This window comes from Ascaphus truei, chromosome 1 (genome assembly GCF_040206685.1).
Source record: "Ascaphus truei isolate aAscTru1 chromosome 1, aAscTru1.hap1, whole genome shotgun sequence".
Classification (NCBI taxonomy): Eukaryota; Metazoa; Chordata; class Amphibia; order Anura; family Ascaphidae; genus Ascaphus; species Ascaphus truei.
The window spans coordinates 55946802-55962821 of NC_134483.1; the positions used below are offsets into that span (position 1 = coordinate 55946802).

At 40.7% G+C, this 16020-nt stretch overlaps 1 protein-coding gene across 4 annotated transcripts in view; it reads right to left on the reverse strand.

Annotated features, from left to right (window-relative positions):
• DAB2 (DAB adaptor protein 2) overlaps positions 1 to 16020 on the reverse strand; it is a 157850-nt gene that overhangs the window by 5461 nt on the left and 136369 nt on the right. For 3 of the 4 annotated variants that reach the window (XM_075588574.1, XM_075588585.1, XM_075588578.1), the window contains 3 exons: positions 11823 to 11994; positions 9806 to 10456; positions 6016 to 6128 (listed from right to left, as the gene is read on the reverse strand). In XM_075588574.1, the coding sequence (XP_075444689.1) occupies positions 6016 to 6128; positions 9806 to 10456; positions 11823 to 11994 (936 nt within the window). The remainder of the gene's footprint in view (positions 1 to 6015; positions 6129 to 9805; positions 10457 to 11822; positions 11995 to 16020) is intronic. The other variant, XM_075588582.1, reaches the window with a different exon arrangement.

The following is a 16020-nucleotide window of genomic DNA, read 5'->3' on the forward strand; positions in this document are numbered from 1 at the left end:
AGTCGGCGTAAGAGACCTTTTGAGCGATTTTTTTTCCAGAGAGAAAAAAACTCCACACACAGCCGATAAGCCACTTATCGGTAGGTTTTCAAACTCGTGCAATTCTAGTAGCCGCGATCTAGCTTAACGAGGCTAATCGAGGCTCTAGAATAGAGATTTTATCTCAAAATCATCCCAGCAGGAAGGTGGTGAGAAGCTGCCAATAATCGGCGAGAGGGGACAGAGAATAAAATGTATTTTTCCTGCATCGGATTGATGCCGGAGTCTCCGGAGTGAAGCGGGTACTTGGCCCTTCATTCACCCCCTCTGCCCCAATAAACATTACAATATGTACTAACCACCAATACACAACCCACCCATTGTGCCCCCACATAAAACCATAATTGATTTTTTTTTATACACAGGATTGATACCAGAGGCCTGCGGGGTCCCCGCGGGTGTCCGTGGGCCTCCAGGTGGTCCCTGCGGGTTCCGGGGGCCCCACAGTATTGATACCGCAGGCCAGCGGGGACCCGTGGAGACCATTGGACACCCACGGGAACCACCCGGGGGATCATGGAGCAATTTGCTGCTTAACACCAGAGCAAATGTTTCAATTTGAGCAATTTGCACCTGCTCCATATTTATGTATCCTCTTGGCTACTAATCTGCCCTGCCTAACACATAAGCCCTGGTACCAGTGAAGGCAGTGTTAGGGTTAATCTGGGTTCCACTGCAGTAAACAACTCCCTTGGGTGGGGGAGGGGGGGAAGGGGTGGGCCTGAGGCCTGTGTGCTGCCCTATCAGGGGCTCAGCCCTAGGACCTTCCACCTGGGTACAAAAGGGACTGCAGATCCAAATGTAGTGGGTGTTGGAAGCTCTGGCTACCTTCCTTTCCCTCCCGCAAGGGAGTGGGACACTACCTCTTACTCCACCAGAGAGTAGAGGACCAAATGATAGACCTTTGGGGCCTCAAGCCCTGGGGGTTGAGTTCAGGGACCTTGACCTTAAGAAGAGTGTTCCTGTTGTATGCTGTGTATGGATGTACAAGAATAAAGACCAGTTGCTGCTTTTATACTCCTGCCTGTGACTGCAGTTTATCAGGGGGAGTGAAAGATTTTTTTACTGTAGGAACTGCACCTAGCACTGATGGGGCCTGTGGGGAATGGAGGCGCTGCATCCATGTAAGAGATGAGAGCTCTATTTCCTGAAAGCCTGTCCTGTCTTCCCCACTACCCACCATCATTGGCGGACTCTCAGCAATCCTGTAAGCCTCACAGGTACAGCACAGCGAGAGTACACAGGTAACAGTGAAATCTCCCAAAGGGTGGGGGAATGCCTGCTACATATATATATATATATATATATATATATATATATTTATATATATATATATATATAATGTATATATATTTATATATATATATATATATATATATATATATAATGTAGCCAGGTACCCCCTGGGCTACTAATCCTCCCTGCCTAACACATAAGCCCTGGTACCAGCGCAGGCAGTGTTAGGGTTAATCTCGGCCATCTTGCAGTAACCAACTCCCTAGAAGTGATAGGGGGGGGTCCACTGCCGAGGTACTGCCCATAATAGGGGCGGTGACCTGGGATCCTCCCCTGAGCACAAAAAGGGGCTGCAGCCAATTTTAGTGCTGAGTTGTTGAAGTTGGGATCCAGGGCTCCGGTTCACCTTCTATCCCCTACGTCAGGGGAGTGGGAACAGCTACCCCATACTCATACCAGGGAGTGTGGGAGACAAGGATAGACCTTTGGGGCCTCAAGCTCTGGGAGTTGAGTCCAGGGACCAAGAGAATAGCAAGCTGTGAGGTGACCCTCCGCTGGGTTATGTAGGGTCCAGTGGGGATAATCTCTCTTGCTACACCGAGAAGAGAGTGTACTGATGTATGCTGTATGATGTCAGTATGCTGATGCTGTGCTATAAACAATAAAGACCCACGTTATCTGTTTTATCCTCCTGCCTGAGGCTGCACTTCTTCAGGGAGAGGGTAAGAGTGTTTTCCACAGGGAGACACTGTGAATGGAGGCGCTGTACTACCGAGAGAACTACCCAAGCACCGAAAGCCTGTCCTGTCTATCCCCAACACCATCGGTGGATGCTCAGGGCCTTCTGTGAACAGGTAGCACCAACAGCAGGTAACAACCCGAGATCTCCCATGGGTGGGGGGAGGGGGGATGAGCATGTGTTACATATATATATATATATATATATATATTTATACAAAAAAGTGGAGAGAAAGCACACCATATATACAAAACAATTAGCTCTCAATTGGCAAGTGTGCACGTCAAAAATAGTATAAAAAAGATACTTCACCAAAATCAAATGACATGGGAAGGATGGCTAGAGGTTTAAATGAGGAATTGAAAGTTTCCTGCTTCCTCTAATTTTGCTCAGCGATGGATTCCATTCTGTAGGTCACTACACTTAGCCCAGCTGATATGGAGACTTCTTCAACTGGATGGATATTTCCAAATGCCTCAGCAAAGGCTATATCTACTAGGATTATTATACGGGGGATGTTTTCAGTCTCCTTGGCTTCTTGTTATAAAATTTGTATTTCGTCTATTTGCCGTACTACACTCTATATGGCTGTATACTGGTGTAGTGCACTATCCCACACCCCTGGGAGATATGTTGGCTACTGTGTGTGTGGTGCGTTACCTGTGGCTCACAGGAGGCCTGAACCTCCACTGCTGGGTGCCTGGGTTGTACCTGATCTGTCTGCTGACAGCACCTCCACATGCGCGGGATCCTAACAGTGTTGGATAACCCCCATGCAGGACACTATATAAGTAATACACACTGGTATGTTATAACAAGTTTACTGAACGCGTAACAATAATAACGATAATAACAGAACCACTCAGGCCTCGCAGAGTCGTAACCCCCACACCGTGTCCACACCCCAGTGGGGTTTACCCCAAAGTTCTGACTCAACCACCCTGGTGTCCACAGTCAACCCACCCAAAGTGTGTGGGACAGTGCTGCCCACACCCATGTGTTTCTGTTTGTGCTCTTGTAGTGGTGGTATACCTGCCAGGTGCTCCAACACCTGGTAGCGCCAACTGAACATAAGGGATCCGCTGGTCCAGTGACGTTGTCCGCGATGGCGGCCTCCTCCACATGGGGTGGTATCCAGTTGGAGTGTCTCACCGTGAAGGTAGTCTCGGTGCCTTTTGGTGGTGGTCTGGTCCCAGATCACAGGCCGCAACTGCTGCGTGGCATTCTGCTGTGTCCCTGACACTAAGGATGCTAAGCGGGGCAGTGTCCCTGTCTAAGGGGCCTGTCCCTGTAGCAGCCACAAGCTATGTGGGAATCGAGGCCTAGCTGGGGCCTAACAGGGGGCCTATGACCTAGTGCAGGGGCCTACTGACACCCTGCACCTACACTCTTACCCTCTGATGTCCCAGCTCCAATTGGCGTGGTCCCTGACGTGCCAAAAGTATCTATTCTGGCCGCAGGGGACTGCTGCAGCCCGATTGGCTGTTTTGCGCCATGTGATCTAGCAGCCTCAGTGACAGCTGGGTATTGTAATCCCCGTGGAGCACCTTTCTGTAATGGCCGCCGCTACTATTGTTCTGCGCATGCGCAAGGGGAGTACCAAGATGGCCGCCACAACTATTGGGCCATTGCGCATGTGCGAATGTACTGCGCATGCGTGAATGTACTGCGCATGCGCGTGCATTTCAAGATGGCCACTGCCTGCACTGAGGAGCTCCGGCGACCGGATTGCCGCTCCAGCCCCCACCACAACTCCCAGCATACCGGGCATCTGTCTGCACCCTCCTGCTGCACCCGCAGCGGCGGTAAGAGGAGGGGGGGGGGGGGCAACGGGGCCAAGTTAAGCCCAGAAGGGGATCTGGTCTATACTGGATTTGAGACTTTGAGCTTAACTGAGACTACCATAATAATTGAAATTATTGAAACTACGGAATGATACTAGTAACCTGGATTGTATTCACTCTACACGATAAACTGTTCGGTGTATCCGTATGCCTTTATTTGATATATACGATGCCATTGTACGCTGATTGGCTTTGTGGAATGTTCATGATCAGTATACCTATGATGATCAGTATACCTATGATGATCAGTATACCTATGATGATCAGTATACCTTTGTGGGATGAATAGGGGATGCTCTAGGTCTCTATCTATTTATGTGTTATCTCTACTCCATCTGGACATGTATATTTGACTTTGCTAGATGCTGACTCTACTTTGCTGGATTCTACAGGCTGGAATATTTACAGTTGGACTATACTGTATATATACTTGACACTATTTGACACACTGTGGTTTTGGACCACACAATAAGTGTCTTGTATTGATGACTATATGTTACAAGAACATGTTTTTTAACATATTTCATATTCATTTTTGTTTAATTTGCTTAGACAATTTGTTTTTATTTCCAGTCTTTATTGATTTACTTCCAGTATGCATTCATATTAGTCACTTTATACATTTGATCTATCTAGGGTTGCTTCAGTGCACTAGTACTAGAAATAGCCAATGCCTGTTTGCCTTTAATGTCAGTGCATAGCATACACCAGCTGTTGCTTTTGGACGGCCCTTCTTTCAGTTACACTGAGGCTGGGATCTGTGCAGATAGGTATTAGACCAGAGGTGGGCAACATATTTTTCAATGTAGCCACAGGTGTGGCAAATAAGAAGTGAAAATCGCCACACCATGCTTTTCGTTTACTTGCGTCACTACAAATTTTAGCTCCCATAAAAAAATAACAGTTCAAGGTCGGGTCAAGAGTCCAACTGAAGGCAGAGGGGAGTATTGGATGGCTGTGTTGGTCAATGACTCATTCAGAAAGCGGAAACCAACATACGCCATCAGGAAAAAGTTTATATTACTGTGGGAGCTGGCAAACTCAAATTCGCCACACTTTCATGGCCAATTTTGGCGATTGGCGACAGGGTTGCCCACCTCAGTATTAGACTGTTCCATGATTCCTTATACTGAACTAGTTACTTCGTTTGTATCCTCGCAAGCCCTCGTTCTGATGTAGGGTTACTATGTTGGTGTTGCTCCTGCTTGCAAATTTTGAAAGGATTTCGGGGAGATCTCGAAAACCAATTTGAGAAATGGTCGGATAACGGCCGCTGCATCTGTAGTTTGCGTGTGCTTTTCATACTGATCTGTTTTCCCCACACGCTTCATTTTGACAGTTATTATTAATATTGCATCAGACAATTATTGATTTCCTAATAAATGAGTGCTTAAAAAAGGTTTGCTGCATTCTTAAGTGTGATTTTATTATGTCCCGGGGCTGAATTTCTTTTCTGTAGGGACACATTTCCAGTTATGTTATGGAAGTCAATGGGAAAAATAGGGTTTTATACAGTTTTGTTTTACGGGCAACTTTTCAGGAACGTATCTGTTCCGTATATCGAGAGACTCCTGTAGGTAGGGATTTTTCTTAAATCTATCATGTTGTTTTGCTATTCAAGTATTAATTACACTGTATATAATAATATCAAAGGTTTGATGTTATTGTCATGAATTCCTTCTGATTTTAAATATTTGTATTTCTTATTCACTGAAAATAGTTCTGCCAGTCTGTATGTCACTGCGCTATGTACTTTAACCTTAGCAAGGCAACTATTTCCCAGCACAAACAAACTGTGCACTAACCTTGCAGATAGATTGTGATTCTGGGAAGGGCAGGCATCTAGATAAGAGCCAAAGGTGACAACGCAGGCATTTGATAACTACAAACATCTAGTAGATGTAAAATAAAATACTGAAATATTTCCAGTCCAAATATTACATCTGTTACAAGCTTTTGTATGAAGTTATGAAACGCACACCAGGCATACATCTTTTAATATAAAATAATTATCTGTGATTTTCATCCAAAATGCACATATAGCATACAGAAATAGACCATTTTCAATGTATGAAACTATTTCTTGCTTAAACACTTTACTCAGAAACCAAAAAAATCACAAGATGTCAATGTGATATACTAACAGTTATTACTTACAGAGGTTTGTAATGAAGCATTGAAAGGATCTGATCCAAATGGATTTTCAAACAACTCGCCTGTGGGTTTGGGCACTGGTAATGTTTGTAGTCGTGGGGCCGGCTTTGGTGGCTCTAGGCATGAAATACACAAAAGAATAGTATTAATGACAAGACAAAACAATATAAAAAATACATAGAGTATAGAATTGACATGACAGTCATACATTTACAATGTATAACTCTTCAAAAGTATACTAATGATTATTTTGCAATAAGTGCGGTTCCATGGAAAACATGCAGTGGTTCCCATTCTTTTACACGGGACTCTCTCTAAATTCATATTTGAAAGAATAATAATGTTTTTCACGGACTCCCTCTGTCTGTCTTTTTGTCATTCTGTGTTCTCTTTTTTTGCCACTTTCAGTATCTCCCAGAGTGTATGTCCCCATTGTCACTATGTGAGCTCCTCTTTAAAGTCCCTAGGGATGGGAGGTTCCGGGGGCAGATCACATATTGAGAAACACTGACTTAGTGTAGGAGAAGTCCCATAAAGCAAGCGAAAAATAAATACATATATTTTTGAATAACTAATCTTTTTAAAATGACTAAACATTTGTATGTTAAATGTCCTATGGAATTCTAGTTTTGTCAGATAATTGTCAAGTAATTACCTGGTATTATTATCAGAAAATAAACTTGCTATTCTTTAAGTTTTAATCTATTATGTTACTACCATTAGTTCAGTTGAATCCTGGTAAAACTGCCCCTTTACATGCAGTATAAGACATATTCTATTAAATGCATTTATTTTTAAACTAAGTACAGTATCAACAAGTATATAAAGTGGCCGGGTTATAGATACCCCGCCCATTCACCTAATTAGAAAAAAGGCTAAATAAGTTATTCATGCGTAATAAGAGTTGAGCCAAGTGTTTTAAGTTACATTGTCTCAGGTGCCATTGTCTGGTGGCACCTGAGCACAGGTCACATTCAGCTAGATCTAAATAATATTGAGAAGTCAGTGTCAGCATTTTATGTGAAGGATTGATTGAGCCTAGATCGTTTTCTTTGTACAACTCAGTAGTCAAAAGTGTCAAAAGAAACAATAGTAGGAAAGGTTTTGGAAACTCTGTACACTATACAATCCATGAGAAACTCTTCTATATTTTCCCCTATCTCGACTACAAGTTTTCACTTTAATCAACTGATCCTGACTGCATTACACCCATTAACCCATTGGCATCCGATTGATTGGTATGTTTCCCTTTTCCTCTACTAATTAGTCACAACCTCTCCATTCTTTATATTGTCATGTGTAATTGTTGGACTATATCAGTAAGCCCTTTTTGTCTATTCCCACTTTTTAGCTTTACCCCCATTCTCAAGTGCCACAATTAAACTTAAATACATTTTCATTGTTAAGTTATAGGGATACAGAAAATAAATGAGGATTGTTGTTGCAATACCAGGGTTGTTGCAAGTTAAACTACAAGTGGAGGAGGCACTTTTTCTTTTCTTAATCGTTGACATTTTTTATTACGTTTTCTATAACAACAAAATATATTTCAACAAGTCCATAAAATACCAGTTTACAGTGATTACTGTATTGGTGGCACATTTTATGTGCCTTTGGAGTTACTGTAGTTGAATTGTAAGTGGACATGGACGAATTAGATTTACCTTTAAACACTCTGCAACTATTTTAACTTTAACTGACAATTTATGGAGAATGGAAACACCGTAACATCTCTAAGCCTCTGGATACACTAATCTCTCAAGCCTACTCTACTCACTCCATTGTCTGCTCTTTCACCCAAACACTTTAGGTTCTGTAATTAAGTAATAATCCCAGAAGAACAGGGCATTACTGGCCAATAATGCCCTGGCTGGAAGCCAGAGAGGTAACTCTCAATGTATTATTTTCTGGTAACACATTTTATAAATAAAATATATGCTTTCACCCACGTTGTTCTGTCTCCATTTTAAGGGCACTATCACTGCTAACTTAATACCTATTCCCTGTATCTCTGCCTTCTCTCATCCCTGGTGTCTTCTATGATGGTCTCTCTTTCTTTAAAACTAATTTCCCCAATGGCTGTGGTGATGGTTTATGTCTCCTCTCTTGCTGCCGATAATAGTTCCTCTCTATGCCCCTTCCATTTTCTTCCTTTGAAGTTCATACTGTCCAACATTTCTACCCTCTCTCTAAATTTTGCTTTCATCTACCCACCACCTACTGTGCCCCTACATCCTCTACTTCCACCTCCAAATGAAACTTTGAATCCTCTTTCTTGATTTCTCTCTTCTGATTCTTCCATTCTTTTACTTGGGAACTTCAATGAATGATCTATCAGTCTCCTGGGTAGAGATGGACAAACTAGTCCAAATCTGTTTCCCAGAATTTCCCGGATGTTTTAGACCAAATCCTTCCTCCCCATCAAAAAATGTCTGCGGATTAGGCACTAAAAATCCATGCAGACCAATCCAAATCCGTCATTGGATACAATCCGGATGGATTTTTTAGAATCCGATCTGTGGTTCCCACAATCCATGGCCCGGATTGTTAAAAATCCACTCACGATGAAACCTAGGAGAGAGAGGGAGATATCCCCATCCATGGACTAACCGTGTCCGGATTTTTAACAAATCGGCTACAGATTTCAGATTGTTCTCTAAAATAAAATAAGAAATCCGAAACTGGGGATTTGTCTTTTTGAAACTGATCCGTGGTAATCTGCGGACCAAAGGAACCCGCCAATCTGAGGAGGATCAAAATTCGCAGAAAAAAAAAAATCACCCCTCTCTACTCCTGGGTATCTCGCCTTGCCTCTTTAACCTCTTCCTTTGGTCTCCACATCTCTACTTCCCTCACATCACCAAAAGCCTGTATGAGTTGACCTAATCTAATGTTACTATCTTGCCCACTGATCATGTCCAGGATTTGTTTAGTAAAAATAAAATATTTTGTTTTTAAAAAATTAGAGATGCGAGAACTTACTTAAGTTCATAATGTCTGCTTTTCGATTAAACTTAAATGTTTTCCAGAAGTTCATTACAACTTTTAACTTAAAAAAGTGAAGAAAGATAAAGATAGAGGGGAAAGAGACATTTTTTGAAGTTCGACAAAGGGTCAATTTTCACCAGGTTCGCTAACTTAGGTGAAAAGTTCACACATCTCTGTTAAAAATCAGGATTTGCCTAAACTCTAGATTTGGGGTTGCCATGATAACCTTTAGACTGCACTGGGCTCCATTTTAACCTTCCAGGCACTTAAAATTTCAAACACATATCTCCTGAATGGAGAATCAGATTATTAACATAAAATTAGTGTTGGAAAGGGAACAAGATCAATTAAAGTAAATAAAAGATAAAATGCAAAAAAAATGGTGATCAGCTTGGACCGGTGCCAAACTTACAGTAAAAATACACATTCTGAATTATGCATTTCAATAGCCTGGACTCATGGCTAGTATACCACACCCACAATCGCTCCTAACTAATCAATGTGGTCAAGCACTGCCATCTACTACCCCTATTCCTTCATCTGATGTATCTGTAAATCTCCTAACATACCATTTACTGTAGATTATAAGGTCCCTGAGGCAGTTATTTTTTTCCCTATTGTCTGATTTTATGCTTGTTGTACTTATTGTATTATAATTCCATGTATTGTATTATCTCTTTTGTAAAGAACTGCGTACATTGTTGCTACTATATGAATAAAAATATAATGTACATACACATCTGAATTAATTTTACGAATGCTTAAATATAACACTTTGTAATATAACTTAAAAGTGAACAATTACCATTCATATTAGAAGAGAGTTGAGTTATGTCAAAATCATCATGATCAGCACTGTCTTGGGGAATTCCTACTTTGCTATTGAAGTAATTAGAAAAAGCTCCAGATGTATTGGCAGAGTTGTTTTGTTGATGTTCTCCTCGCCTTGCAGGAACAGCAGGTGGCTTTGTCAACTGGTAGTCTTTGAACATGTCTTTCACATTCTTCTTTTCTTTCTCACCAAGTGGATCTAAAGCAGTGAAGACATCACTTTCTTTCTTAGGTGACTCCTTTTGAGGTGCTGGTCTAGGTGGTGGAGGCGGAGGGCTTGCTAGGACAGAACCCGATGACAGTAATGCAGAAGAAAATGCAGGTTGTCTAGAAGGTGGGAACATGTTGACCTGGAAAGGATTACCTATGCTAGCTTGCTGAGGCCATGCATTTGGCTGGACAGCTACTGGCTGACTCCACAGTGCAGGATTTTGCATGGGTAGTGGAGCTGCAAAAGTTGGTTGATTCCAGGATGATACTGATGATGGAGCTGTAAGGACACTTGTTTGGTTAAAACCAGTCTGTGCACCCACTATGGGACTGGTAAATGTGGAAGACGGCTGAGTAAAAACTAAAGACTGGGGATTCCATTGTTGGATCTGAGAAGAATTTACTGGCAAAGTACCTGGAAAATATACAAAATGGTAATGCAATCTATTAATGTATGAAGGCTACTATGAATTGTTACTACAGTAAATATCGATTTGAAAGCTTATTCAAATAATTCATATTTCATCTTTCCAGGATGCAGTAGTTGTGACTATTGGCAAATGTAGAACAGGGCACAAATCCACCCAGGGTTTATGTATAAGATAAACACAGAGAAAAATACAAATAGTGCAATAGAGTTTAAGAAACAGTGTTTCCTGGAAAAAAATATATAGTTGATACACTCATAGCTACTGTAGCTGCTGGAACTGATAGGCGAGTCTGCTGTCGTCTGGACCCTCCCCAGCTGCAGCACTTTTCAGTCTGCACCCGCCGGGTCTGCATAAACGCTCGACAGAGCTGAAGAATGTCCGCTGGGCTTGTCCCCCCTCCGGTCGGACTCCCTGATAGGCCGACCAGCAGCTAGCTGATCTCTTTTGGACCCATCTTGTTTATCCTACTTGCCTGATATCCACATATGTTTCTGAGTTTTTCAATTGTATTACAAATTATCCTCAGTAAAACTGTTTTGCACTATGTATTTTCTTTTCTCATTCTTGAGGTGAATTTGGAAGACAATGTAATTTATACAGATCTACAGCAAAGAGTTGTTTTTACAAAGCTGGAAAACCTACGACACTTGTGAGTGTATCAACTATATATTTTTCCCTGGAAACACTGTTTTTAAAACTCTATTGCACAATTTGTATTTTACGCTGTGTTTATCTCTATACATACACCCAGGGAGGATTTGCACCCTGTTGTACATTTGCTAAGTTCTCTAAAGACTACATGCAAGGTCTTGAACCTGGAGCAGCATTCCACAGGGGTTGTAAGTCACTTCCACTTTTTGCGTTTGCACAGTTGGGAATAATGACAAGATATTTGTTCTACAATGATATGAGGCATTTACTAAAAATATTGATTTGGTGAAACATACTGGAATGCGGTGGGTCAACAAAAATCCCACAAAACATCTATTAAATGTATGATTTTTACTTGATTAGTTAATAATGTTTAACTAAGCATGTGTATGTTTAAGAATAAAGATTTCTACATTTATATAGAATTCATATATTATTGGATAAAATGGAGTTGTGCCCTTTGATTAAGTTGTTTCCACATTTTGGTATATTGTATACAATTAAGTGTTATGCATTGCTGCTATACAAATACATTGGCTTTTACATACTGCAAGTGATCATTAACATGGGGAGAATCATGCAATATATCCTTATTAAAATCTTATAAAATAAAATACACTGGAGCATAAAAGAAACAACAGCACCATATGAACATTAAAATAACCCTATATACAATAATACATTATTTTACATACTAACCAAGACTTCCAATGGTAGTTAAAGGTGAAAGACTGGTAGTTTTAAAAAGATCCAAAGGATTTGTTTGTACAGGGGCGGGCTGGGTAGGTAAAGCTGCAGATGAAGTTGGCTCTGAGTTTGACACAGTATTTAATGCAAAGACGTCTGCTCCAAATAAATCATCAGATGATGGCTGTATATGAAAACAATTATGAAAATGCTTGTCAGTATCTTATACATATCTGATATAGAAGTGGCCAATTTGCAAGGTTTTTTTCATCTGTTAAGGCATGGTTTTAGCTTCATGCATTCAATAAGTGTTACCGGCCGGAAAAAGGTTGTACTGAAAGTGAGAAGTACTAAACAACATCAGAACCTACATTGGAGCATACCGTAAGATTCCCGGCACCAAAAAAAGATCACATCTGACATCATGTAATAGACATAAATAACCACAAACTGACCAGAATAAAGGCTTCAATAATAAACAGTACTGGAGGCCTTTGTAACTACATGTAAAGAGCAATGGTGCAGGGCAGCAGTCCCTTCAGCAACTCAATGTAGTTCTAATACACTACAGTATAAATCCTTTTAGGTAGTGTTGGATGCGAGTTATATACTTTGCATAGCTCATTAGCATATCTCCCAGGGTACGTAAGATAATTTTTTTGATCTGTGACGTAAGCGTGGGTTGGAGGACATACTGTACTCCATTTTAATTAGATTTGTTTCCCTTGTGAACCACTTATACATGTACAGAACAGTGTTTTGTGTGACTGCTGAGACCGAAGTAGGGTCAAGTGAGAGAAGGTCAGCAGGTCCACAGAACTCCATTAAATCAGGGCAAAAAACATGACATAACCGAATTTCATTAGATTACCTGAGTTTAACAGAGATTAAAAAAGCTAATGATAAATCCCATCACACATATCTTAAAAGGATTGCTATAGCAGTGAGCAGTGTATAGCTCAAAAGTATGCGGTGACAATTTATTTATAAATGTATTTATTTATTAAAATGTTTTAACTGGAAGTAATACATTCAGAGGTACACCTCCTATGCACAGAGTTATGATGACAATACATGGTGCTACCCATCAGCTGGTTTAGCATACACTGCTTGAGCTGCTGCCTCAAATAAGAAAGGTTGTGGGTTCTAGTTCTGCTGGGCCTGATACCATTGTCAACGCAATATAGTTCTTATGGGGATACTTTTAGGAAGTGTGGGATGTGAGTCATTTAAATATACTTGTCATATCTCCCAGGTACCTCAGGTGTGCTCCTTTTTGAGCACATACTGTAGGTCTCTCCCTATGTTATTTAGATGGGATATATATATATGCAACGTGAAACACTAGTAAAATATGACATGTGCACGCTACTGACCAATCTGAGGTAAATTCCAGTTAAAATTTTGCCCATCTCTACCTTTCAGTACTGTGATTTGAAAAGAAGACCTTGTATGTATGATTTTTAAATCAGTATGAGTATCACTATGATTATCTGAAGTATAATTGTCATGTTCTCCCCAACTCTTCATCCACATTTGTTAACCCCTAGAAATAGGGAATGGACTACTACTCATTTCATATATACAGTGTGTGTATATATATATATATATATTTATATATATATATATATATAAAATAAACAAGTACATCACCCAGGACAGCAACCATGATGGTCATCGCTGAGTAGAACTGGACGAGAAAATATAGACCATGCAAGTCAATGTAAAAAATGCTTCATCAGGGCTAACTAACGTGAAACAAAAACACCGAAAATATATTGTAAAGATAACCTGGAATAGAGCCCATGTTCCAAGGGGTCACAGCTTGCAAGCATTGTCAGACAACCAGAGCACACACAGAGCACATCGGAGTCAGATTAACTCAGAAATGCCCTGGAAAACACAAATCAGTGTGAAGATACTGTACAAAACATAATGTCATAAAACAGTATTTGTACAAAGCAAAATGATCCCATTGAATAAAGGGACTACCATAATCTCAATTTCTACTAGTAACACTGAGGAAGTGAGTGGGGATCTCTTATGCATGTGCAGTTGCTTTCTCAAGCTAGGGTATGACAGAGAGGAGGTAATAAATGCAATAAATAAAGTTTGTTTACTTGATAGGGAATCTCTCCTGACCCCTAGAACCAAAAATGTGAGAGATCATAAAATTGTTTTGTATTGTAAGCAATTTTACTACAATATCTGCTGACATCAAAACTAGTGTTCAGAAACACTGGCATGTTTTCACTTGCGACACACATTTCAAAGATCCACCCTTTGGTTTGTTACAAGCATGATAGGAACATCAGGGACCCACATGTCCACTGACCCTATAGATAAATATAGTACTACTATATGTCTCTACACAGTGGCTAGCGTGACCGAATGGAGTGTTTAAGTGCCAAGGCTATGTGAGCTGCCAACCCCGCATCTTCAAATCCTTTTACACGCATCCTCTGTGTGGTATCAAAATTCTGATTAAAGATGATATGAATTGTAAGACCAAATTTGTGATTTATTTAAAGTCTGTGCAGACTACTACACTGGAAAGATTAAGCAGATGTTCAAAGAGAGGATGGGCCTCCATAGGTCTGCAATCTGTAAGGCCCTCAACAACATTAGTTTTGTTTGATGACCTTAAACACCAACCTGTCGCAAAGCACTTCCAACGGTGCGGTCTTGCCACCCTACGGTGTATGCCCATTGCCCACATTAAGAGGCCTCAGTGAGGTGGTGGCCATGACAAGATGTTACTTTGACCTGAGGCACGCTTGATCTATAAATTGGGTACCTTGGCATCCAAAGAGCTGAATGAGGAACTCGAATTGGGCTGTTTTTTTAATGACATTGCTACTGTACTTGTCTTTGTGTATCTGTTCCCCACAAGTAACCCTAATGATTAGAGTGCGGACTCGAGACAGCACCACATAGTCTATCCCATTTGGATATCCAATATTGTTCCGGACATCAAGAGACTGATGGTTGTGTTGAACTTAAGACATACAGGGGTTTCACTAAGGTTTGCCTTGCAGCTCCACTGGGGTTGACTCCTGATCTGTGTATCGTAACGGAACAATAGCCTAGAATGTCAGTGGATTCAGTATGCTGCGGCTATTGCCAGTTAACCGAATCACGATTGATTACAATGGATGTGGAGTTCAAGTAATTGGAGTATCCTCATATTCTCAACGCATGTGTATAAGGTGAATGACATGAGTGGGTCTGACACTAAGTGGTCTCTGCCACTTTGTCTTGCTTCTGTGATTAGGAATTTCATCAAATGGAATACCACGTTGCCATTCAGCACTACAGAATACAGTACATTCTAATTGAGAACTTGACCGCTGGGATAATATGGGCTATGACTTTGAATACCTCTCGTACTCACTAATGCTTCTACAGTATCTGCGGCTAAGCAACTTAAATGGTGGCTCATATGTCTGATAAGCATCAATTTTATCCACAAACCTCGACCTACAGTATGATGCGCTTTGTTGTATACTGCAGAATATTGGTCATAAAGCTTGTTTATCACAGCTAATCTCACATGCTTACTTCGAGATAAAATGATGAGGTGATTAAAGAAATCAGGCATTTGTTGAGATTTATCACTAACCCTTCTCATGATTCTGAGCTGTTGTGATCTTCTGTGAATATTTTATTGAGCCTCTGTCTGAGGCGATACTACAGTATATTCAATATGTTTGTTGTGATATTTTTGGCACTCATTAATAATAAAGGACTACGAGGGGATAGTAAGGATGTACTCCCTAAACCCATTAACCTAAGTATTACATATATCTTCTGTAGATACCAAGGATATTGGACACCAGTAGAGACATATCTCGCAACATTGAGAGACATTATGACAGATGTGAGAAGCTCTGGCTGCAGGGTCTGGACGTGGATGAGTAGCATGCTGCACTAATTACTTGTATGAGTCTCTCTACATGGTGGGGAGATTTCTGGGATTTTAGTCTGCAGTGGGGGACTCTTGTGAACACTAAATGTAGCCGCTGTTTGAGGCTATAATATGTTTCGATACTCTGATACATTTATTATGCCTGTTGCAAACAGCATAAGATCTGTAATCAATGAACTACATTACAGTGACAAGAAAGACATACCCCCTAAGATTTATACTGTACTTTAATTGATATATCTATGTATCAGTGACCATGTTTTTTGATTGTGAGTGTTTTTG